This window comes from Vidua chalybeata, chromosome 13 (assembly GCF_026979565.1).
Source record: "Vidua chalybeata isolate OUT-0048 chromosome 13, bVidCha1 merged haplotype, whole genome shotgun sequence".
Classification (NCBI taxonomy): Eukaryota; Metazoa; Chordata; class Aves; order Passeriformes; family Viduidae; genus Vidua; species Vidua chalybeata.
The window spans coordinates 6,945,346-6,972,493 of record NC_071542.1 but is presented as its reverse complement, the minus strand read 5'-3'; the positions used below and the strand labels follow the sequence as shown (position 1 = coordinate 6,972,493).

The 27,148-nt window shown below is 40.6% G+C and overlaps 1 protein-coding gene across 10 annotated transcripts in view; it reads right to left on the bottom strand.

Annotated features, from left to right (window-relative positions):
* The window catches only part of ALDH1A2 (aldehyde dehydrogenase 1 family member A2), a 186,125-nt gene that overhangs the window by 36,144 nt on the left and 122,833 nt on the right, over window positions 1–27,148 (bottom strand). The window contains exon 1 of one of the 10 annotated variants that reach the window (XM_053955252.1): window positions 19,049–19,092. The exons of 8 other annotated variants lie outside the window; for them this stretch is intronic. In XM_053955252.1, coding sequence (XP_053811227.1) covers window positions 19,049–19,069 — 21 coding nt within the window. In that variant the 5' untranslated portion in view covers window positions 19,070–19,092. Of the gene's footprint in view, window positions 1–17,915; window positions 18,620–19,048; window positions 19,093–27,148 lie in introns of those variants that run through there. One more of the 10 variants, XM_053955244.1, reaches the window with a different exon arrangement.

Genomic DNA, 27,148 nt, shown 5'->3' with positions numbered 1-27,148 from the left:
GGCTCTCTAAATTCATAAGAGTAATCAACACAGGTGGCAACAATGTAACTTTTCATTTCCTTTCTTGAAAATGTTCTCAAATGATGTGTGAGTGAAATGATGATCTACATTCTTAATTTGATATTGCTTAGTGATGATGTCATGAGACATTTTCTTCAGGCTCCCCAGCTGTTTAACTCAGAACTTCAGGCAGTCCACTGACAGTGGCCCAGCATTCAGCTCTTTGGAGGTGGAATTATTTTCCCATGGATTTAATAAACAAGGTTTTTGTGCTGTTGCAGCTCCTAGAAATGTTTTTTGGTACAGGAAGAGGATTTTAACATCCAAATAATAATGGCTTCCCACAGGAGATTTGGTTCTGGATGAATGGAGGAAGGAATGGGAATTTCCTAACTCAATTGATTTAGTAGCTGGTTATAGTTTCATTCCATCAAAGATCTTTTTTTCATATGTGGCTTTTTCCTTAGAGAGCTTTTGGCACTAAATCTGCTGGGATGGGGGAGGGGGCATCAGATGCCAAAGTACTTTATAAGAGAATCACAGCTGCTTGGCCCTCAGCATCTTCTCAGAGCTGGAGGCACTAGGAAGTACATAATGGCACTTCTTTTTTAGGGGGGACGGACAACAATTTTAGAGGCATGCAAAAAATCCAGCAGCAGCATTTCCCTTGGTAAATACTGCATAACATCCCAGATACCGGGCACCTGTGCCTCAGTCTGGTCAGGAAATTTCATATCCTTTCCCATCTCAGCAACTTCATTTCCTCTCCTTGGGAAACATTTCAAGAGTCCTAATGATTAGTTCAATTGTAAGGGAATGAACTAGGTGGGATTGCCAATCAGAGGTGCAGCTTGTTTATTTTCACAGGCCTTGTTTTCCTTTACTTTTATGGCTGTCTTGATACAGCAAATCTCTCACATTCTAGAGTGTGTTGTGAGGCACTCCTGGGAGTGACTGGAAACTAACAGCTGGCTATGGAATCAGCAAAAACCTGGTTTATAAGAAGGCACTAGGAAAGCAAAAGCCAATGCCAGCAGTCTGCTGGCTGAATGACCAGCGATGGATCAGCAGTGCCATTTAATTTTATTTTTAAGAGGGTTGTTCACATGACCAGCAAAAGTCACAGCTTCTTGCTGGCAGTTCACAAAAGGTGAGTAATGGGCTTCAAGGCCAACCTCCCCAAGCACTGTGAGTGCAGAATCCTGCTTCTGAGCCATGAATGAGCTTGTCTGGGCAGTGCCAGTGGCTGTGCTGCTTTCAGGGGATAGCTCTGCACAAGCCTAGGCAGCCTGGCTGGCCCAGCACCTCAGCACAGGTGGTTCTCATGTCATTCATTACCCCAGAGCAGAGTCATCCTCAGAAATTACCCAGATTTGGGTTCTTTAGTGAGATGCCTTTCAGCAGTGGGGGAACTGCAATTGTATGAGAGTAACAGTGAACTGTAGAGGAACAACTTTGCACCAAATTTAATTCAGGCAAGCAAACTCCCATGGGCATAGCTGGTTTTCAGCTACAAGAGGTCCAAGAGGTCCAGGGTAAAACAAAGGGAAAAAATCCAGCTGGTTTCAGTGGGAGCTGAATCAAGCCCCAGTTGAGGAAAAGGAATCAGTGGCAACAGCCTCCAGAGGGATGTTTGTACTGGGAAACAAAGCTGTTTCACTGGAAACTTGACACATGCTCTAGAGCCTGTGAGGTCTGAAAGGCCAAACAAAACCAGAACATGTTGATTTTTCTTTTTCCTCTTTGGCTGCTGAGCTGTCCTTCTCTCTCCTTATGCACACCCCCCACACTGTAAAAATAGAAAAAGAAAGAAAAAGGAAAGAAAAAAAATTACAAGGAAAAAGAGCTCTGTTCTAAAGCTTTGTGTGCTGTGGGATGCTTCATCTTTTTTAAACTCTCATTTGGACCTCAGAGTCTGATTGAGTAATGTCATAGTTTTTGGATGTGGTGTACCATAAATGCAGTTTTCCTTCATAAATTCAAGAAATTCAATTGCACTCAAGAAATCTAGAGGGCAAACTTGTGAGTGTACTGAAGGAGTTGGAGAATTTTAAACCTTTACAAACATAGTACAGCAGGAGGATCAAAAAAGTGGAATCGGAAATAAAATGCCCAAGTGAGTGGTTTCGCTGTCAGTGCAGCAGTGCAGCCAGCTCTGGTAGAATTTTGTTCCTGCAAGCCCAGTCCTGTGCCAAGGGTAGGTGTCTGATGAGAAGACCAGCATGTTTGCCTTCTCTGGGTGTAAATCCCAAGTAGCAAGGCCTGAGTCAACTCTACTAAAATTAAAGCCAGTGCTTCATACCAGTGGACTTTTGATCAGAAGCCAAGTGTTTGAAAGAGGTGAATACATCAAGGTTTGGTGACATTTTAGCCTGTGTAAATTAAGTCAGCCTTCAGTGTGGCCGACATGAGCTGGAGGAGGATTCCCATGATCGAGCCCTAATGGTGGCAGGAGCTCAGTCTCTTTTCAGTCCCAGAGAGGTGGGAGGAGAGGGCAAAGCAGGCCCTGTCTGCAGGGGCTGCTGTCCTGTTCTGCTCACCTGGATGTTCAGGTGCTTAAAGGCAGATAGGGCAAGTCCCCCACTGAGCTAGCTCGCAGACAGAAGAGGTTTAGGGAATGGTATGCTAGGAAAGGGGTGTGATGGGAGGAGAAGCTGGGGGAATCCAGGGTCTCTGAGCAGCAAATGGAATCAGAGAAAGGCTTGAAGCCTCCTGTCAGTCTGCTGTGAAAGTGGAATGTAACATGATTTTTTCTCCCCTATGTCCCTCATCCCTCACGCCAAATGTTTGACCTGCCTGTCTTCCTGTCTTAATTAGTCTTCTGTCTTTCTGGGAGTTGGGTCTGTTCTTCTGCAAATGGCAGCACATCAGACAGGGGAAACCTGTCATGTTTGTTTTCTAAGCTGTAGGGGGTACCCATTTGAAAAAACTCCCAGCTTATCTAAACATTTTTGTTTGTATGATTTTGAATTAGGAAGTGTGAGTAATTAGTTAAGAAGATTAAATAAGTCTTAGCAACATGCAGTAGCGTGCTTACTTTCCTCCTTCCCCCCCAAGTATTTCCTGCACAAAACCCAGCCTGCCAAACTGTGATGATACCCTTTTCTATTTTAGTTTCTCACTGTGCCACATGCTGATACAGCATCCGTTATTTCAATTCAGTCTCATTAAAGGGATTATTTTGTGCCTGGTTGTTCAAGAAAATTAATCTAAAGAGAAGAAACTTCAGATTGTATTGTCTGTTGAACTATACCCACCACAAACATTTTACTCCTTTTGGCTGCCTTATTAAACCTGTGGGAAGAAACTTTCGTTGCAGCACATAAAGGCTTTCCTCAAAGTAATTTTTACTTTTTTCAGTTAATGAAGAATTTGTCTGCTGTTAGTAGAACAATACAGGAGCAATAACATAGCTCAGGTAATATTTCATGTATTCCTAAGAAACTAAGCTCCCAAGCTTTACTTATCCTTTCATCAGTGGGACTCTAATTTCTGGAGAAGAACATTTACTCTCTTTAACTGCATCAGAAAACTTTGCTTGTGAAACCAGGATGACTAAAATAGTAACTGTGCTTCCCATTTTCACTAATTACAAAGACAAACCTTCACTGGATGAATTGGGTAAGCATGGCAGTGTTTTTTATGGAGTATGATCCTTGATGTCACTTATTGCACCTTAAAAAGTGAAATAATGAAAGATTTTTAAAAATCCACTAAATCAAGAGTGGAGAGGAGGAGTATTTGTTTACATAATCAATATTGGGCTGTCACTGGGCTTTAATGAAGTTGTGGCTATTAAGAACTTGATCCTGGAGACCCTTCCACAAGTGCTCATTTGAAATGGTGGGAATGAGGAGGGGTTTATACAAACAAGACTCGTATTACTCTGTGTAGTTCTCCTGTGTTTTGCACTGTTTGTGCATTGCAAGTCTTGTGTGCTCCTTATGTGTGACAGAAAACAGTGTGAGCTATTAATCTGTACATGGGAAATATGTTCTACCATTTGGAAGAATTTAATCTCCCTTGTAGGTAACTGCCATTTTAAATGTTCATCACCAGGAACAAGTTCTTACTTAGAAATTAGCTGTGCTGTATAAATAAATATTCCTCCTAGGATTTTGGACATTATAGACAACACAGAAAAATAAGCAAATTTATTTTGACTTAAAGCTCTGCCTGAGAATATTACCTTATAACTACACATGAGAAATTGCTGGAATGTCAGCTTCATTTGCAGTGGCCCCTTATGGCCTGATCACCCTCCCTGGCACGATAAATCACTGGCAAGATCCTTACCTTAACACGTTTGATCTCAGCTCAGCAAGACTTGGTTTTGATGTGAAGAACTCCAGATCTGTTAGGTCAGAGACAAATAGCAGAGCCACTGACCTGCAAAGTGCTAAGTCTATATTAGACCCAAGTGAGCAGCCTTAAGCTCCTGAAAAGTTTGCCTTTGCTTCTACTTTGCATCCTGAAGCTTTTCAAATATTACTGTTAGCATATTTTGTTAATGATGCCAGAGACATTTCCTTTTGTGCCATTCTGCATGTACAGAATCCACAAAAAGCATGTGGTGTGAGAAGCATTATCTTGGATAAACTCTTAGAATTATCTGCACTTTAGAGAGACATGAAATAGACCTCATTATTTATTGGTTTCTTTACTTAATTTACACAAATGGCTTGCACTGGCCTTTTTCTTACTAGACTATGCCTACTGATATCATAAATAATGATATTCACCAGTACACCCATTAAGATGCTGCAAAGTGCCTGTGTGTATATGTGTGTACATACAGAAATTCAAACTACTCCTAAAAAGAAAAAACTCAGCTTGTAACATTTACATTCAAAGTCTGAACTTTCACAAAGAACAATTTTGTGGCCACTCAGTTTTGCAGCCTTGGTTTGAAAGTATTACTTATTGTCCTGGTTAAACAGTCACTTATCTCTACGGTAGTAAGCAGGAGTGTTAGTCTACCAGAAAATTGGATGTTCTTAATGGGCTTTGGGGGAGAATAGCTTTGCATCATCAGCATTAAGTTAAATCACATTAAGTACCCACTTACAACACTGGGATTACCACTTATGACATCTTTGGTGAAAGACTTTAAAACAAATTGTTGTGTTTGTTAGAAGAAGCTGTGAGATAACAATTCCCAGAAGTATGATTTATAAATTCTTTTTGCTCAAGAAGATGCAAAGGAACCCAACACCTCTCATTCAATGCTGCAATGAAATCTCTAAGGCTGGAAATTCTTTTCAATAAAGTCTTGGAAAGTACAAATTTATTTGCTTTAGAATATTCTTCTGGAGAGAAGAAACTGTTCGACTACCTCTCCTCAGAGTTCAATTCTAATTTCTCCTCCAGTTCTTTCTGTTGATTAAGTCATTGCCTTTTACATGTACAAAACTGGAATAGGCCATTCTGCTTTTTATTATTCATAAAGCTGATTGGGGAGAACTGGGTTTAAACTGTCAAAGTATCCTGCTGTGCTTGGATACCTGACAGATTTACACCTCAAAGTACACTGTGGTGCTAAGACTAAAACTGGATGTGGAGTGTTCTTGCAAGAGCTGATTACAGTCTCAATCAAATAGAACACCCAAGGATATAGCAAAATAATGCCAATGTTTGATAGCAATGTTTAACATTTTTGTATGTGGCCAGCAAGTTATTCTGTATAGAGATGAAGGCCTGCATAAAAAATGAGCTCTTATATTTAACTTTAAATAGAAACAGACTAATGACTTTGAGTATGTAAATGAAAAACATGACCCTAAATTTTTGCCAAACATGCAGCATTAAAAAAGTGGATTAGGGCAAACCCAATACCTGGTTACACTGACCTTTCCTTAAACGAGCAAAGTGTGCTATAAGTCTTGTCAATAAAGAGCCTTCTTTAAGAAACTTGAATACTCATATAGGCAGTCCCAAGATCCGCTCTCTCCATTTCCTTTAAAATTCATGTTTCTTTTCCCCTTTTTAACTAAGCTCAATTTTTCTCTTTTGGAACCCCATGTAATTATGCCGGAATATGGGCAAACCTCATTAGTTTCCCTGCTCTCTAAAAGACAGGATTTATGCTTGTAGTGAACACAATGACACATGATCACTCAATGACTAAATTCACTATTAAGACTTAAATCTGAGAAATTTTTCACCCAGACATTGCAAGTACTACCAGTATGTAAAGGTATGGAGCCCAGTATTAATTAGAGGAAACGTCACCCAGTGCCCCACTTCTGCAAGGAGCACACCAGTGACAGCTGTTTGTGAAGGTTCGTGGCACGCAGCCTTTGGCAGGTACCACGTATAAGGTACAAGGTATGTTGCCAATCCAATGCAGTGAGTAATAACTAAATTCCCATGGGACCTGGCTGAAGTCAAATGTTGCTATTCCTGGTTCATTGCTTTTAGTCTCCCTAAAGACCATTTAGGCAAACAGCTGGAAGAGCTGACTACAAGGGTTCCCAGCCACAGGGAACCACTCCGGGAAAGCAGGTAAAGGCTTCTAACCAGGAAACAAGTTATCAAAGGATTTGTCCTGTGCTCCCTCAAGGAAAGAAATGAATTGAGACAGAGAGCAAGAGCATGAACACATTGGTGTTGCATGCAGAATCCAGACATTAAAAGAAATTGTCTTAGCTGATGGGAGGAAGAGCTGTGCTGCACCAGTCAGTGGGCATGTTCTGCACTGGGCTCCTGCTTGGCATCTAAATAGGAGGGCTTTCCTTCTCCCTCCATGCTGGAGTGCCTTACTAAAACAAAACCTTTGAGACGTGAATAGAAGCAATACCAGAACTGGAGTTCCAGTACTGTCACCGCTTTGCGCAGATGGAATATTCCTCCTCCTAAAGAGAAGTACAGAGGGGAACAACATCACCAGCTTCAGCTTCATCTGAACTCATTATGCAGATCTTGCAGCAAGGAGGGCACTGCCTCCCTAACAACACTCAGAGGAACAGCAACAGAGACAACTCCTAATGAAAGAGAGCAAAGAGCACAAAGAAAGGGGTCTTTTCATCTATACTGTCTGTGTGTGTATAGTGAGCACACAGAGAAGTGTGCAATTATTAACATACAGAAATGCAGACATGCATCCACAGGTAAACACCAGCTCCAAAATTCATCTGTATTGCCATTTCCCAGAATACTGTGTACAAAAATAGAGGCTTGATCTTCCTATAGTCTGGCTGGTTTAGCAAGAGATCCTGCCTCTGACACTGACCTACTGTCTGAGTTAGTCATGGTTACACTCCCACAAATTTAAACTCCCCCATCTGTGAAGGAACCTTGTCACAGTTTTACAGTGAGGCTGAATCAATTAATGCCTTCTGAAAGATGTGACTGAGCAGAATATTAACACTTGCAGTTGAGTGATACCAGCTAAAAGCATCTTAAGTAATGTAACAAATGGATTTAAAAACCACTATCAAAGGGTTGGACCACCAAGACTCCTAGGCCATCATCAGCACAGCTATAGCACATTTAGTGTTAGTCTTATATCACTACTTCAAATTAATAGTGAAAAAAGAAGAGCTTGATTTTCACCTCTCAGGAAAACAGTATCCAATAAACATCACAAAGGAGAAGTAAGTACCACGTTAAGTAGCCGTGGTAAAGAAAGTGTGACAAGGACAAAAAGAGGAAGACCAACAAAATGTCAGGCACTGATGGAAAAGGCTGCAAAGGCTTAGCCAGATATTCTGAAAAACAGCTGTGCTTGTTTCTCAAGGTCCATGCAGGCCGTTCTGGTACAGGACTGCTGTGTAATAGTGTGTCACAACTGAAGCAACTGGAAAAAATAAAAAGTTCCCTGATTTGGAAGGTAGGTGGTAATTTCTTGCTAGTTTTGACAAACTCAAGAATAAACTATTTCTGTTACAGCTGAAAAAAAACATAAGCAAATGTAAAATGTGTATGTTATGGTAAGCTTTGAAAATATCCAGTGGAATCAGGACAGTGCTTTTATGTCTGGGTGCAAAGAATGTTTAAAATATACTCCAAATATGTTTCAGACAACAAAATGAAGTGGTTCCTTAAAAAAAAAGAAATCTATATATCCACCTGTCAATTACATAAATGCCTTCTCAAATCAATTTGACAATATAAAGAAGTATTAAACCCAGTTTAAAATTAAATTCTATTTTAAGGACATTTTACACTAGCAGAATGGTAAATAAAAGTGAGGCGCAGTGTCATGGGAAGTGCTTTTACGATTGAGCTGAAAAGACTTTACAGGGCTTTTCAACTAACTAGATCACAGTTTTCATCTAGGTCATCTTATAGTTGGGAAATAAAAGCACAAGTGCCTATAAACCAGCGTAAGAAAGCCGAGTGTGAAAATGGGTGATCTGGACTGTATCACAGAGAGGAAAAAACAGTGTTTTTTGAGCATAAGGGGATGAGAATTATCAGAGGCACACCACACTTTTTACGTGTAAGCTGTGTAGGGAGGACAAGTCAGGCTGCAGAGGGGGGAGCAGCTCTGTGTGCAACGCTTTGCGTGGGCACTGCTTGGAGGGGAGAAATAACACAAAATGTGGACCCACGGATATGGAAGCAGTGTAGATCGTGAAGGATAATAGCTGGAGTGAGGTACTAACTTCAAAATAAGAGCAACTGAAGTGACATTGAAGTGGTACTGAAGAGGAAAAAGAGTATGAAGGCAGTTAAGACTGGAGCCAAAATAAATCCGTATTAGTTCAGTGAAAGCTGCACTGAAATAGTGCATAGAGAACAGAGTTTTCTGTATCCTAATGTAAACAACATTTGACATAGTCCTGTCAAGGACTAAAAATTGTGTCTGAACCCCTGAGAAATAGTTACCATGTAAATAATTCCAGCTTCATTGCAGGAGAGAAACACATGAAGAAGCCATACTCTCTGGGATACTAAACTTCAAGAAGCAGATTTTTTTTTAAAGAGGAAGTAACTTAGAAACTCCCTGCTTGAAGCTCGGAAATTAAAATCCATAGAATCAGCATGGAGGCTTAAGAATGTGAAAGAGTCAAAAAAGATTTGCATTCCCAAGGTTAAAAATGGGAAGCACAAGCAAGAAAATAAACGGGGTGGCAAAGAAGGAAGATATGAGAGGGAAAGTAGGCTGGAAAACGCAAAGACTGCAAACACAAAAAATAAAAATTGCTACTAAACATACTAAATATTCTGAAGAAAATTACTGGAAAGGCAACACAAATAAAACAGCTAAGAGAAACCTAAATAAATAAGCAGATATGGTCTGTGGGAGGTCACTGGATTCTGAAAACAACCTGGCTAGGAAGGGAGACTGAAGATATTTCCAGAGGTAGCTGCTTATTTTGGGGAGATTCTTATTTGGCTATCCCAAAGTATATTATATTTCTGTTCAAAAATTAGAAAAGCAGAGCCACTAGTTGGAAGACTGGAAAATTACAGGTAAAAATACTTGTTCTGGGGAATCATCTTTACTAAAAATCTAACACCAGCAGTACACCAAAAATCATTTAAGGGCCGAGTCCAGAACAGGCCCATTGCTTCACTCCCAATTATGCTGCAAGGAGTTGAAATAAAATTCCTGAAATAAAAAGAAATCCTGAATGCTAATGCATCCTGAAATCTACTGCATCAGTTCTTCTAGTTTTCAGAAGGCATCAGGAATTGCATAAAAGCCACTTAGAGTGTACCAGGGTGATGGTGGGGGTGATGAGGAGGATGATGATGATGCATTAAGTGGTGTTTCTCCCATGAAGCATGAGAAAACAATGCCACAGCACAGACCTGGAAGAATCTTCCAATTGGAGAGATCTGTTTCAGATGAAATGCACACCTGACATTCTAACCAGCTCTAGTCACTTGGGGCCAAATTTAAGGCATGCTGACCTACTCACAGAAGGCTAAGATCAGTCTTTATAAGACAGTATAAAAATACCTATATTTACACAGAATGGTAAATAGCTCTGCTTTGGAAAGAAATCAGTCTCATCTAGAGATAAGACCTTACCTGTGTAAATACATGTCTCTGGAATTTCTGTCTTGAAAGGCACTTTCTGATAGTTTCTGAGTAAAACCCAAGGGATTTTGTGTAATCATTGCCACAGGACCAGAGCATGGTAAGAGGGCAGTGTCCCCCTGGTATCCTCTTTCCAAGTTCAGCAAAGGTGCTGCAGCCTGTTTTACCATGCAACACTTCCGGTATGTTTGTGACTTTCCAAATGGATTTTTTTGTAACTCACTTATTTTAAATTAGGGCATACTATAAATCCACATGGAAATTAGCAAACATATCCTTTCTGTAACCACACACCTGCTCTAGGCCCCTCACAGCTGTCCCACAGCATCCCCTTAGATTTTGAGTTCAATTCAAAGTCTTCATTACCTATGAATCCCTCACAGATTAAGGTCTATATACTCTAGTGGTCAGTGTGGTCCCAGTGTTTTAGCCTCCAGATGAGGCCAATTTAGACTAAGCTGACCTTAAACATTTTCACTTGGATCACAGAACATGATGTGGTTGGTTCTCCGCAGTATTTTCCCACTTCAGTCCAACAAAGCTGGAATGCATTATGTTTCAAGTCACTGATATAGTTCACTAGGCTCTCTATGAAAGGCATTGATTCCAAGTAGTCAAGGATTAGGTTCTTTTTTTCTTTTTTCATTTTGGAGACTATTGCAGCAATGCCATTGCAGCAACACTTTGATGTGGCTTCACGTATCACACTTTTAGTAATGAAGTGCTCCTAAACCTCAGTTCACTGTGTGATTTGGCATTGATGTGTCATATTTATGTCACAAAGGTAGATCGCTATTTACAGAAAGGACTGATGGATAGAAATATGGTTTTGGACAAATTCTGAAATAGGGAACTTGTGTTTTGGAGAAAAACAGAAAAGAAAAACAGTTTGAACAGCAATTCATTTGCTAAACGTAACAGTAATGAATGATTGAGCCCTTGGATGACAATAAATATTTAGACTTCATCATTCCTGCATAACACTTGGTAGTAAATCTTCACACAGCTATCCATGCACTTCTTGTGCTTTAAGTAGGGATGTCTTGTCGCTTGTCTGAGGATTCCTCACTAGAGAACTGCATAGAACTGCAGCTTTCTGAAGATTTTTTAAACCTCTACACATCTGTGCTTATATTACGTTTACATAGCTTCCTTATGATCTTGTCTTTGTTTAATTGCATTTTTTGTCTGTCGTTTCTTTCAGCTGAAGTAGATTTGATATATTGGTTATTTGTTTCAAGGAATGAGTTCTACTCCTAAAAAAACCCCAAACAGATAAAAAGCTGTGGGGATTTTTATAACTGGGGAGAGTAAAAGAATTTTCAAAAAATAGAGAAATGCCACAGTCCAGCCTTACAAAAGATAGCTGCAAAACTGTAAAAGAAGAAATCTGACTTTATGCATGACCTGAGCAAGAATTTATTATATGGACCACTGAACTCATCTTTTGTCATTTATCTCTGTAAACGCGTGAGATTTCTTGGAAGATAGTTAGTCAAATGAGGAGCTGAGATGAATCAGTGGATACAATTTATTTAGACTTTAAAAAGGCTTTTGATGATAAAGTTCTTAGCAAGAGGCTATTAAGGAAAGTTAGTAACCATATGGTGAAAGATAAAGTCCTGCCATGGATTAAAAAGTGGTTAAGAGATAAGATAAAAAGACTGGAAATAAACGGATAATTCTCCCTGGAAAGAGGTTAATAGCAAGGTGCCCCTTCATTACTGTGACTGGCAATCAATATCTTGGCTCACCTGCCTTTGTAGATCATTAATAGTAAGGTACAGAATTTGTAGATAAAAATGTTCAGGCTAATCAGAGTATTGTAGAAAATATTACTGGGGCTGAAGTTAAATGACATTTGGGCAACTCAAGGGAGATGAAATCTGCCAAAGGCAGGAAATGCCAAGCCTCTTGGAAGGAAGGGTTCAGACAATTTCTGGATGCTGCTCTGTGCCATGATTTGCAATGTCCATAAACAGCTCACTGAAGGGAACTGTTCACGTGCATTGTAAAGAAAAGAGAACAAGTGAACCTGGTGGTTCCATGGTGTGGCCCTCCCAGGCAGTTTATGGCAGTGAATAACTTCAAACTGGCAAAGCCCGTTAAGATCTGCTGGGAACAATTTTGCATCTCCACAGGGAGATGGACAGGCTGCATCAGCAATTTTTGGACAGTGGGATTTATCAGAAAATGCAGATCTACAGGATAGAAATGTAATATGGAAATGCACCAGAATCGGTCAGCTTCTGTGGGAAATGTTTCTGAAGGATGAAACAGAGAATTAATGAGGGATTTTTTTTTTTTTTTGTCAGAATGAAAGAGTAAGAGTGTGAGAGTGCGTGTGTTATTTATTGCTCTTGTCCAGCATCACGATTATTCTTGAAGCAAAGACATGAATCCTATTTTTCCTTCATTAGTCTTGCCTGCTGGGCTATCAAGCTGATGTCTGAGACCTCATAAATACTTAGAAGTGAATTATCCAACAGCAGATACCATGCAATTCTTCCCAAATACAGACAAAGTTGGCAAAATTTGGACCTGTTCCCCATGAGAAATTAGGGATCCATATTCAACTTTCTGCTCTGCTTGCTTCAGAGCAGGGGTATGAATTTGTCTGCCTTTCAACTCAGGCAAGTGCTCTGATTATTACTGGCCCTCTGGTTTTGGTATGCAAATAAATACATGGGTCTTTTGCATTTGAATACTTGAAGTGTTAAACACTTTTTGCAATGAGAAAATCAATGAGAAAGTCTTTCAGTGCATCATCTGACCCTACCAACCAGACTGAGTCAGCAATATATAATTGTACAGCTTGATGCATTAAACGAGGGTGCATTTTCCCTAAAGATCCAGCAGATTCAGCACAGTAAGAGATCACTGCTGCCATAGTTACCTCTCAGTAACACAGCAGTCTGCCACAGTTCTCTAGCTGGGGCCAGTTCAGCCCCGTGCTTTCTGTGTTTTTAAGGCTCATGGCTGTTGTGGCCGTACTGGAATAAGCAAGGGCAGGGACTGGATACACGTAAGGCTATGCTTGTTTCTTGTGACCTCATGCAAAACTTGGGTAAACTGGGTTTGTGCAGAAGACCATAAAGATTTGGGAGGAAAGAATAATCCCATATTCGGGTTACTAATTGGAAGGAATTACATACATATTTTCTCATCACTGTCTAAGTTGATGGATTGTAATACTAAAAACAAAGTATGAATAGACTGGAAGAGAATTCAAACTGGAGATTTAAACAACAGTAAATCTGTACATACAGTATAGACACTGAAACATCATATGTGAGGATACAGAACAGCATCCCTAGTGTCTGCCTCAGATGCTGAAGTGTAAAGTAAAGGGGTAAAGTAGCTGTTCTATTTGTCTACTCTTCATGTAAACTTCTCTAATTTTCTGTGCCTCATCTTCTGTAAAAGAACTGTGCTCACATAGGTGACCCAAAAGCCAAGCTGTTTTTTTCAGGCATGGCTCAGTGGATCTGACTTCAAAAGGCACCAAAGTAGCTCATTCAGGGAAAGACATATGGGAAAGTGCATGTATTCCTCACTTACCTGAGTTTTGCCAAAGCTTGTCTTCTGTTCAAAAAATAACAAAGATTCTGCATATTAATCTAAATAAAATAGATTTCCTGCCTTCTACTGTAATGTCAGTCTAGAATTTTATCTGGAAAATGTGCCGGAAATTTTAATGTAAAGGGCAATGCCAAGGAAGCGCAATGGGAATGAATATACTGAAACCTCGCAATAAAATACTTCAAACCCAGATGCTTAACATATGAAAATTTGAGATGTATTTGTTATCTTTTGTCTACCCAGAAGCAGTTTGCCTATACTTCATACAAACTCCTGTATACAGCTTTCTGTTGCAGTGCTGGGTAGTTTACCTGGCCTGTGTGTAGAAACTGAACAGATTTTAGCCTGTGGTGTAAGGGTAGAGGCAAACACAGACAGGACAAAGAAGATATGGTTGTCAGCTAAATCATAAGCTGTTAATAGAGAAATGTTCCATGTACCTCCTCACTGCCAGTGAGCTGTAACTTCATCCCTTTAGGGCACCTCTTTCTAAAAAGCTCTCAAAACCACAATTCTTCAGCTTTTCCTTATGCTAAAGTTGTTCAGCTCTTGCTCAGACTTAAATCAGTTGGCAAGCAAGAAACAAAACTTAAAACATCCATCTGGATTAGTGTGCTCAACATGATGCAAACTGAGAACGTTTATTCACTCAGCTACCTGACGTAGTGACAGAGCTGTGACAGGACAGAGCCCTGGGGTCCTCATTCTATACCAGGCTGTCCTTGAAAGAGTCAACATAATTTATTAAAACCACAATGAAAATATTTTGTAAAGCAGATGTGATTATGCCATTATAACATGATTATAACAAAGGAAGGACAGCCACATCCTGCAGAAACACCTTTAGCTCCTCAAATGGAGACGGTGGGAGGGAAATGCTGCAAAGGGCTCAATCCACTGGGCTGATTCCATATCTACTGTCAGATACGTGGGAGACAGTCTCGGGAGGGAAAATGGAGTTTCATAAAAGTTTAAAAGAGAGAGGCCTCAGTGTAACAGTGCAAACTCTCTGACCACCCTCAGAAGCTGTCAGGTTCTCTGGGCTGTGCTCCCTATACTAAACATGCCAATGACATGTCCTTAGCAGACATTACGCTGCTGCTTCTCTCACACATCTGATATTTCTGGAACAGCCATTCTGGGAGAGTTTCTGACACAAAGCTGACTTTTGTAGAAGCGTGACTTATTCCCAGGGGGAGGGCTGGATCCCCTTCCTACCTATAAGCCCCCTTACATATGGAGCACAGCACTGCCAGCATGCTCCTGACAAGCCTGAGGAGGGCTTGCTGTGCCACAGGGCTGTGGAACAACCTAATTCCGTGCAATACTCCAAGATGCCCTATTCTGCAGATGCAATCTCTCCCCAGATGCTACTGTTAAAAAGTAAAGATTTACAGAGTCATCACAGTGAAAAGAGAGATAAACCCAAATGTAGCAGTTCTAGTACTTGCCAGCCACACAAAACTTAACCCTGTGTGCTTGAACACTCACCTGCATGTCTGGTTCACATCCTGCTCACCAGTTCTTATTACACACATCTACAACACTTTATTTTTCACAGACTGTGCCAAGGTATTAAAAAACTGGGAAAAACATTTCTAATGATTGAGTTTTTTTAAGGCAGCACAGGCTGACTTGACTTCCAATACTGAAGTCCCAATAGCTACTGCTGCAAGTCTTACAGAAAACCATGGCATCAGGTAATTTTCATCACTAAATCATATTCTGACCTATCCAAACGCAAATTGCCTCTGGGTGCTCTGTCAGGTGTATGGATCAGAAGGACTTCACATACAGTTTTCTGCTTATTTCAGTAAACTTACCAATATTTCAAAAGTTTCAATAATTCTGCTAAATAATTGAATAAATGAGAATTACATGGGTGTATTTGTTTCATCTATGTAGTTGGAAGGTATTTTCATAGCAACTCCACGGGTAATGAAATTATTAAAAGATTAATTAATAATTTTCTTTTTTCCAGTACATATTACAAATCTTTAACAAAACTCACTTAGGGAATCCTGGAATGTTAACATTTTAACACAGAGCCTATTTAACAACTTTAGAATTACAGAAATATAATTTAATTGGCAAAATAGATTTAAATTTTTTTCACTAAGTTTAAATGTTCATAGATGCTTCTATTTTGCATAAAGAATTAACTCCCAAATGGTTACATTTTTACATTCATAGACACCTGTAATAAAGAGTTCAAGAATTCTGTGTCCTGGTTGTGCATTTAAAATTCCCAGCTAACAAGCAGGAGAGAGACTGCTAAGAATGCTTACAGATGTCTGATTTTACAAGGTCTGGGGTTGTTGTTTTCTTTTTTTTTTTTTTCCCTTGCTAAAGTGCTTTAGTCTAATGTTATTTATTGTTTATGGAAGTTGTTTGTCATTTAGGACATGAAGTGACCACTCCCTCAAAAGAAAGAATCAAGTTACAATCCATTATTTCATTTTTTGATTGTTTTTCTTTGTAATAGGTGGGAAAGTGGATCCAGGATAAAAGTCCTGCCCAAGACAAAACTCCAAGCTGAAGACTCCAATTATCTATAAATCACTTGAATTTCCTGCAGAGAAAGAGAAAAAGGAGGAAAGAGCGAGACAGACAGAAAAACAGAGACAGAGGATATGCCAAGTGAAACATTTGATACCTGTCCTAAACCAAAATTTTCTCAAAAACATCCAGGAGTTACCTGATATCTCAAACCCAAGTTTAGAAGAAACACGTTGCCATTGTTTTTGGCTTAATGTTGAGATTAAACAACTTTCTTTTAATTGTTCCATTAGTATAAAATGCGTAACATTTTAGATCTGAGATGATGGAATTATGTATTGATTTATTAAAGGTCACTGTACATTCTCACAGAAAGAAAGCTATGATTGCTGATGACTGCTGTACTTTTCAAAGGTTTTCAGAAACAATTCTCCAGTTTTAGAACAGAGAAATGCAAGTACATTCATGATGCAAACTGGCTGTGATACTACTCTCAAGTATTTCCCACAAAACCCTCCCAAAGCACAGTTCACACTGAAACCAGCAATGAACAAAATTCATGCCAAATATTCTTTGCATGGTATGATTGCTCCCGAGGTGTAGCACTACACAGCATCCAATAACTGCATTCCTTACTTATTTAACTATTTAAAAAGAAATTATGAGCAAGAAACCATATGCATTTTTAGATTTGCATACTGCAGTTTGCATTAAAATGTAGTGAAATTTAAAATAGTTGACTTTCCTCAGAAACATTCTTCTAGAACAAGGAATTGCTGTAACAAATTAGAAGACAAATTAATTTTGGCACCCACTAAAAAAAAAGAGAAAAGATGAAAAGCTTTTAAAGTGATGATATGGAAGAAAAAATTACACTGCATCGGCCAAAATGAGTCTCCTATCAGCATTAAAGCTCCTGAAGTTGTATTTCCAGTAGATAAAAATGTTATCACCTTCTTCCAGTGCTGATGTGCTTATTTTCCTATTAAGTTACTTGGTAATTAGAAACAAAGTCTGACACATTGTAATCTATTTATACAATAGATCTGAAACCTCTCCAACAGAAATTAAAACATTCTTTAAAGATACTGAAGATGCAAAGATTAAAAATATATAAACGAATTTTAAAATGTAAAATGCATTTACAAACAAATGACTGTTTTTAAAGCCCATTTTAATCAACAAAACCAAATTAGTCTCATAAGACACCACAGAAACCCTGCAGATTTTTCTACATTTCTACAGTGGGTTTGTTCTTAACCCTCTCTTTATGAAAATCACTCTTAAAAGATTTGTAGGAAAAACATGCCCTCTCACAATATTGTTCAAGGGTGTATTCAAGAATTACGGAAGTTCTTGGAGACCTGTTCCAGTGCTGTAACAACCTGGTAGTATTAAGAGTCCTCCAGGAAATGTAAAACAGTCCCTTGGGCACACAGGGTAATTCAAGAAAGAAAACGTTATTTTCTGATTGAGATACTCAGGTATGTATAGTAATGTTCTCTGAAGTACATCAAAAGCAACCAAAACATACCCAAGAACTACTGATTTTGCACTGAAAATAAACCCCAACAGCTCCGTAGAAAACAGTACATTTACAGAGAAATGGCAAAACCAGTCTCAGCAGATCTAATTTGCTTTCTATTATCCTGTGGTTTTTCAGATGATTACAGTGCTAAATTTTTTTTCTTTTATTACAGATTCAATCCAGTCTTTTAGCAGTTGTTTTTATCTCTACACTCACGTTGGGTAGGGCAGAATGAAACTGATTTTAAGCAAAATCCCTCCTTTGGAGAGAAAACCATGAATTTCTCTGCCAGAACAAACGAACACAACTTACCTTGGTGTATTTGATTTCAAGGTTGAGAGTGGGAGAAGGCAGCAGATGCAGAGATGCCATCAGAGCTGCAGGATCTGCCTTCACCTCTCCTGGCATCTCAATTTTACTGGAAGTCATAGTCTTGGGGGTGTTTTATAATACCACTGAGCCCCCCGCTCTGCCCTGATGCTGTGTTGTGTTTTGGGTTGGTCCCCCCCCTCCAAAGCCCAGCGCTGAAGATGTTGCTCTCCTCCTCTGTATATAGGCAGGTGTCAAGCCGGGTCTCTTCTTATTGGACATGGGGGCAGAGGCAGGGGGGCAGGTCCATCCTACCTAGGGCGAGAGCGGCACAGCCCCGCTCACTGCGGCGCAGCCTCCCCGGGCCCCCCGGCCCCGCGCCCCGGCCCGTCCCGACCGGGGACTGCCGGCACCCCGTGGGAGCACGGAGCTCCCGGGCGCGGCTCGCTGCCCGCCGCCCGAGGAGCGGAACCGGGGACCGGCCGCGGGGAGCGGGGTCACCGGGACGGTCGTGCTCCCCCTCGGCTCCCCCGGGCCGGGCGGGGAGGCGCCGCGGCCGGGAGAGGCCAGTCCCGGCTCCGGCCCCGCCCGGGGCAGCCCCAGCGCGACACAGGCTGGGGATCCCCGGCCGCGGCGGGGGGAGAGGCGTAGGGGGAGAGACCGGGCTGCGCTGGGGAAGCCCAGTCGGGCCGAGGCGACGGGGGCACGGTGCCCCGCCGGCGGCGCAGCCCGGCAGCGCGGCCCCGGACCGGCGGCTGCGTTCGGGCGCGGAGCCGACGGGGCAGGGCGGGCGAACCCTCACGGGACCCAGGCGGAGGTGCGGAGAAGGCACGGACAGGGCGCAGCCTGAGCGGCAGCGTGTCCGCGCCCGCTCCCCGTCCGGCCACCGCCGCCCGCTGCTGTCCCGGGGGCCGGGGGCTCCGCGCCTCACCTGGCGGCCGCCGGCCGCCCTGCCCCGCTCCCGCCCACGGGCGCTCCCCGAGAGTCCCCGCCAGCCGTGCTCGCAGCGCGGCCGCTGCTCCCCGGGCCGACCCTCTTTTCCTTTGGCGGCGGTGCCGCCGGAGCGGCTGCGCCCCGACCCTCGGCGCTGCCGCCCCGCCGTGCCCCGCAGCCGAGCGGCCCCGCGCGGGCCCCACCTGCCGCTCCCACAGCGCCATCGCCGGCCGCCTGCTGCCCCCTGCCGGCCGCGCCCGCCGCCACAGAGCGCGCGGCAGCAGCGCCTCTCGGGCAGGGCAGGCCCGCCGCGGCCGCGCTTTTCCTGAAAGTTCTCTGCAAAAGGAAGAGGTTTACAGAGCAGAATAATTTGTTCAAGCGACAGCCACCTGATGCCAGCTATTAGTTTTGGGGGGCCCTCTTAGCGGGAGGCCACGTCGTGCAAGAGAAGAGGTTGGGCAGTGCCGTACAGCAGGTTACTGGGAAGGCAGCGGCCAAATGGAGCCACATCCACGAGCTGATAGGCATCAGAAATTTATTGTCAAAGCCCTGCACGTTCCCTGGTCAAAGTTTGCAGACAGAAAACATAGAAAGCTCAGGCCGTTTTCATTACTTTAGGCAAAATCAGTGAAGTTCTGCTTACTGATGCAAACACTCCCAATGTTTTGAGCCTAATCAGATGTCATGTTTTTAAGTCATCATATACCAGATAGATGAACAAAAACAGGACACCAAAGCTACAGCTGTCTAAAGTTGGGCAAAACAAAGCAACAAGAAATACACCTCACAACCTCTTCATTGACATAGTCAAGAATAAACAATGGGATCTGGCCCACGTTTTGATTTTGTAACAGTATGTGTTTGTTGATGCCCTTTATATTCCTCACTCTATGTATGACAAGTTTGCAGACAATTGAAGAGACTGTCCCAGCATTCTCTTAGTATTTGTACAGGAGCATGGGATGAAGATTGCTTGGGCACAAACAGGCAGCATAAGGTAGAGAGTGCCAGTTAAGTAATTTCAGGGTTAACATGTATATTTCTGTAAATTTCCATCTCACTAATGAAGAAGACTGCAGATTTTGCTTTCTCTCATTTTCAGTCTTTTTTTTTTTTTTTTTGACCTGACAGAGGAAATGGATTCATAATATTCTGCTGCAATGTGACATGCAGAGCTGTCAAACTGTGACACTTGGGATGAGTGAGACATTTAAACGTCAGAAATTCAATTTTTAATGGCACACTGGCAACACAGACCTAACACTTTATCACAAGGATGACACCTTCTAAAAGCCATTTTAAAATAAATCAGAGTGGGGATGTGCGCCTTCGAAAAAAGAATGCATTTAAACAAGTTTCAGGAATGAGGAAACTGTATGACAGCTTCATTATCAGATCAATAAAATTCAGGAGATTTTGGTGAGAAGGGATTCCAGTATGTGTGGAGATGCAGCTCAAACCTGCATAATCTGGAGCTGCTTAAGTGACCTTCATCCACTTTATGCTGTAAAAACCACATTCCTCTTACATCTCAAAGCAATTCAGTTTGCAAAAGCCCTTGGAGACCTTTAGCCCAAGGGCTTGTTGGCATTCCCAGATGGAGAATGGGATTGCACTTCCATTCCACAGGCTCCTGGTGCGCAGCCACCCTCGCAGGGCTCCCCAGACGATGTGGCACACAAGTCCTGTTGCTCTTCCAGACGGCAAGGGACTGACTGGAGTTGCTCTTCCACCACCTGGGAAGACACCAATGCCTCAGCCCTTGGTGCCCAGGCCAAGGTGGGCTCTCACCAAGGACAAGAGCAGCTCTGCCAAGCAGAGTGAGGAATCAGGTCTTAGAGATTTTGGGGACACTGATGGACCCAGCCTGGGGAGCTGCTTCCAGAGTCAGCACCACACTAGTTACTTTATGACAGCAAATCGAATTGTGGCTTCAAAACACGCAAGCAAATGTTTAACATTTAATAAATAATTTACTGTGGAGGGGATTGCCTTGGACATTAGGACAATAACTCAGTAAAAACAGTTAATACAGAAGGAAATGAATTAATTTGTAAAAGAAAAAATGAAGCAAAAAAAAAAAGAAAATAAAGACCAGAAACAATACCCAGGATTCAGTCCAATGGTCCCTAAACACCTCTATACAACAGAAAATCACTTATTGCAGTGCTGTAGTTTTTGGTTTGGTTTTTTGGTGGTTTGTTGAGGTTTTGGGTTTTTTTTGTGTGTGTGCGTGGGGTTTGGGTTTGGGTTTTTTTTTTTTGGGGTAAATTTGCAAAACTAAATCAACTGTCAAGTCTGACTGTCTTATTTTCTCTCACATGATTGGGTTTTAATTAAAATTTTACTTAGCAAATCAGAAAACAAATATGCTATCTTTCAGATTGCAATGACAAAGTCTTCACACTTTGTAATGAAATGCTTGTCAATAAAATGAAGAATCAAGTGACTCTGTTTTTTGCTTCAGTCTTAGAATTTAAGCTAGTATACAGCCAACATCAAAATCGTTCCTGGAGGGTTTTGTTTTTTATATTTGGAGCAATCTGAATGTTTAATTTGAAGATAGACCTTTGTTACATTTAGAAACCTCCATTTCTCTACCCATCCCCAGCAGCTGGTATTATTTATAGATAAGGATATAGACCTGCCTTATACAAACACCATCTGATGGGAACAGGACCTGGGGTAGCCAGACAGGGTGCAAAAGACAAAGCTGCAATGCTGAAGACAATACAGATGTAATCAAGGCGTTCCTGGGTTTCTCGGTCAGAGCACTGGTACGGTACTTTTCTGCTCTATGCTACCTGTTGTCTAATGGAAATTATAAAACTGGAGGATGAGGTGAAACTCTTTGTATCTCAAAACGTGTTTTGAGCAGATTAGCTGTGCCAAAGCACATATGGATACACCACAGAAATGGGCAGTGGATGCAGCAACTCCAACAACGATCCAAGCAAGAGCTCTTCGTTCTCACTACTTCTAGTCCATGAACATTTCTCATGCTCCTCAGTAAGCTCCAGAAAGCACTGTCACACACAGGAACTGAGTCACATCACTCTATCAGACACTTCCAATGATTCCTCTCAAGATCAACTGCAAAATCTATCCCAAAATTATTTCAATATGACCCATAAGTTCTTTTATATATAACTTTTTCTCTCAGCTGTTCCACTACCATTTAGCAAGGATATTCCTGGTTCCTCATACAAATTCAGTATTGATTGAGAGATCCCACTCCTCTGTACCCTTTGCCTCCTGCTTCAGTAAATGTCTCTTCCTATTTCTTGTGTGCTTTATAAATTGCTTTTGGAAGAAAAGTAGAGATTGAGTAAAAACTTCCCCTAAGTTATTTTTCAGCTCAGACTTCCACTTAGGAAATCTGAACTTCATTTTCTGATATATACATTAAAGCTTCAACCTCAGGTGTTCTATTTTAATTGCCTGCTATTTTCATTACCGACCATGAGGGCAGCAAATGCTTTTCAGGAGATACTTGTATTTTAATTTATCTGCAAACATAAATCACACATTATAGCACTTTTTTCCTCTAGGTTAATTGAATCAATTCTCTAAATGTCTCTATGCCTGACCATTGCAAAAGGCTCACTGGTTGAAACCTCTTTAAGAATTATGGCCCTTGAGCTGTGTGCTCAGGATGGGAGCAGTCCTTGCTCCAGACAAAGCTATATTATACATAGAAAGTAAAAAGGTATTGTTATAAACCTAAGCAATATGACCTGTGAAGCAACACCCACAATGCTGTGAGGAGCCTCCAAAATATTATTTCAGAATTTTTCATGTATCTCAGTGAATCAATTGTTTTAAAATTATAAATATTATTAATAACTGAGTCTGGATATATCTTAAGTTATAAATAAACAGAATAAAATCTACTTTTACTTCTCTTATTTCTACATTACCTTTAACACCAGAAAAAAATGCTGATATCAATTTTATTACTGAATATTCACAAATGTTTAATGAAGAAAACTTAACACTTTTCTTACTAAAAATTAGTCAAATGGATAATTTTTAGTAAAATGAGTCAAACAGATCAGCTTTTTTACCTGTCATATTGGCCATTTTATATCCATTAGAACTGTTACATGCTGGAAAAATGAACAATTGGTAAATTTACAAAATTTAAGAGGTCTAAAGGGCAAAATAATTTGTTCAAGCAACAGGGATCTAGATACAGTTGGTAAATTTACCAGTTGTTGGTAATTTTTTGGTAAATTTAGTCCAAAACTGAAATGCAAATTTAAGGATTTAAGCAAGCTTCAAATAATTCAGTGAGAGTGATAAAGCAGAAAATACTTGAAAAAGTTCAATGTTTGACTCACTTTATAAGTGGGTCAATTTTAAAAATTAGCATTTTAGCTTAAGCCAGCAGCTGAAATGTCACCTGTCCCTCACTGGCCAGAGTGACCTCAGCAGTGCTGCAAAGAGCATGTGCTGCTAACTGTGAACGTATAGGGAACATGTTCTTGGATGAAGGGATTTTATTCTGAATTTAAATCTATTAGAAAAACTTTGTTTTGAATTTCTCTTCAATTTACCTGTTGAAATTTATTATTTGCAAAACACATTGAGCTTCAAATGGATTGACCTTCTGCTAATGTATATCACCTAATGAATGGATGCAATTAACTAATTCATATTGGAATATTGCACTTTCCAGCTCACATTCATCATCACTAAATGTGTGATCTAGTTTGCAAGTTTAAATTTTTTATTATTACCCTTTAAACTAAAGAAATAAGTCTTGTATTTAATTACCTGAACTTACATATTCAATTAATAGCTTCATTACGTTAATGAACATAGATACCATGCAGAAGTAACAAAAGATTGCTGCTGGGTCTGCTCCCAAGTACACCCTACAAAGGGTCAGCCATGAACCTTTTTTTTTTTTTTTTTTTTTTTTTTTTTTATTAAAAGGTCTTGATTGTGGAGTTTCAAAGGAATTGGGCCTGGCAATCTAATAGTCTTAATATAGGGGCCTGAGATAAATGTATCATCTATGTTCTAAATATTTAACACATAAAAGGAATAGAAGCAAAACTTGTATCTGGAAAGACAGAGTATTTAAACAATCAAATGTGGATAATTCTGAATGAAAGGGCATCAAAAGAATGAAAACCAGGCAGACTGACAACTCATCCACTAAAGGATGAGGGATGAGTGCAACAACAAACAAATGCTCTTGCTGTGGGAGAGAGGGGACAAAGCACTGGGAGCAGCAGCTCTTACACAATATTCTTCTCCACCAGAGGGTCAGATTGTGGCTGGATGGCTTCCTTGGAGGGCCAAGTAGAGTGGGAGACAGGTGAAAGTAGGTGGGTTGGTGAGTCAGGTACAGGAAATACTCTCACTTTCCCAGTAGAAATTACATTTTAGAACCATGAATCAACTGTCCTAGTTAGCTCCCTGTATTTGCCAAATGCACGACTTTGCTTTTGTGTGTCAGTAGAGTCAAATCTGTCATTATCTTTGGCTTTCATGTTACATTCCTTTTATCAGTTAGGTAGGCTCAGATCTCCTCCTCTTCACAAACCTACAAGTAGCCTTAATAAGTCTCAGGGCTGCTATAGGGAACCTGTGCCCTGCAGAATGATGAAAGGTTTTGATAACGTATCCCATTCCAGTTACGAAAACACAGGATTTAGATCCCTGCAAAGTCCACTGGATATACTGTGAGGGTTTCTTCATGCTGCATTAATATATATATAGCAAGAAGCTTTTTGTTTTCAATAGCAAAGCTATTTGAGAATAGGGAATATGCAGGAAAAAAAGAACAGGGAATTGGCTAAAACAAGGCATTCTATACTAAATTATTCTATGCTTTAAAAGCAAAATTCTTTTTATACTGAAACAGTCTTTCTCTGGATACATTCAGAAAGTAAGACTTGTTCATACCATAACCTACCAGATAAGCCTCTCCTAGAGCTGAGAAGGCAGCACAGCCCAGTGCAGCTGATAACAGTGGTGCACGTAAGCATCTGTCCAGCATTGCCCTGACACTTCCATGTGGTGCCAGCACTGACAGCCCTGTCACAGGGCCCTCTGCAGTGGAATGTTATCTGTGCCCCTCTGTGCCAGCAAGGCTGTTGAGAGATTAAACTGGCTCAGAAACTCTCAGGCAGGACCTGTGCTACACATACAACAAGCTTTGAAATGTACTATCATCATTTATACAACTATACATAACAAATATGTGTGTAGTACCATCAGTTATGCACTGAGGCTTAATGGTGTGCCCAGCAGTCAAGAACAAAGGAAAATCCTGGGTCCTGCTTTAGAGAAAGTCCAGTTTAGTTCTCCCTGAAATCAGTGAGCAGACATATATATGTCAGGCCTTAAAGACTATAAGCAAAAGGCCTGAAGTATACATTTGTGGTAAGGGTTTGATCTCATATTCATGGACACTGAGATCACAGAGAAGAAAGAACAAATTCTTAAGGAGTCCCCTTGCGCACCACGCCCCTTCTCCGAGGAGGGCTTAGCTAAACCTGAGCTGCACATTGCAAATATTTCTCACCTTGAGCACTTTTTCACCAGGGGCTACAGCAGAGAGAGAGGGGTGATCAGGAAATAAAAGAAATAAAGAAATAGAGGGTTTATGCACTAAAAAACTTAGAATGCTGAATTACAGTGTGTTCAGATCTTCCTCACCTGAATTTTTTCTTTGACTTCCCCAGCCAGAGAACCAATCCATAAAACAGAGAATGCCCCTTATGTACCATGCATCAATTTCTGTATGAAAATTGAGATATAAATTAGGCAAAGGCATTTGACCAGGGATGTGAATTAGAGGTACACAGTCAGAGTTAGTCTAATTCAACTAAAATCAGCAGACTTTAAAATAATTTGGCCCATATTATTACAATACAAAAAATATATGGTGAATTTACAACCTTGGTCTCTCCAGCTGTGTTGGTTTAGGTTTTATTACATCAGTAATAACAATTTATGTGATACTCTGAATAATGTGCTATTAAAAATTCAGTACACTATATACTGTTACCCATGGGATTTAAACTGTGGGAGCTATGTGCATTATTCTCTACTTTGCTATTTCTATAGGAGTGAAGATTACTATAAAAATGGTTAGGTTATATACATCATGTGAATTCCTGCTCTGCTTGAATCCAGGTGAAGAGAAGAAATAGCTCAGACCAGACTGCCTCAGGGGTAAGGGTCTCAAGAGTCTTAGTCTTACAATCTAAGGTTACACTGATCCCACATTCAAGCTTGAAAATAATATCAATGTGCTTTTTAATGTCTTTAAAGGATGCCAGCAGATTTGTGAGGCATAACCTCCCTTAACAGAATCCATTTGATGCTTCTACAGAGCACCAGCTTTATCTGTGCGTCTATTGATTTTACTTTTTACAGCAGTTCATCTAATTTTCCTGGCACAGAAGTCACACTGACAGTTTTGTAGTTCCTATGATCACCTTTGAAGGACTCTCCTGAAACACCAGCAGATCACTGGTATAACTTCTATATTCTGTTTTGCTGACATTAGGATCAGGATCAGCAAAAAAACAACCAATTGGCACTAGCAGTTGAGAAGTGGAGCATTTTAATCTCTTGGTAGAAATACTGCACAGCTCCAGCAATCAGTTACTGGTTAATTTATCAATTTCTCTTGAAGTGTTTCCTGATGACAATTTATTTTAGAACAGTTGCTCACACTCAGCCTACCAAATCTAGCAAGGCAAATAATTCTTTTAGCTGTGGACATAGCCACATTGAATGCTTCTTCTGTGCTTCCATCCTCCATAGCTTTACTTACAGTCTCACAGGACTCCTCTGGTAATGGAATTTGAAAACATTTAGACTGTTACTTTCACATTCTTGGCAAAATCTTAAAATCTTTTTGGTGACCTTTCTTGTGGTTCTACATTTAATATGTATGTTCCTTACTTACTTATATAACTTCCATTTTTGGAAAATGTCTTCATTTTCTTCCCTCAGATGACACAGTTTCAATATTTATGAGTGGCACTGCCAAGTATCCTTATCATTCTGACTCTGGGAGCAGGGCCCAGGTGAGGGAGCAGTAGAAAACAGTAATCACAGTGCATTTTCTTTCCCTTTTTCAACCAGATGTTCCATTGCATACAACTAAAAGGCAGTAAAACAGAGGATTAATCAAATAGAGAGTAATTAAAGTCAAAGCTTTCATGGTGTTTATATTTACATTTTACTTGTCTTTCTTAAAATTCTACATACATATTTGTTAGATTTGATAAATGTCTTAGAATCTCTTTCTAAATATAAGAAAAGGAGAAACT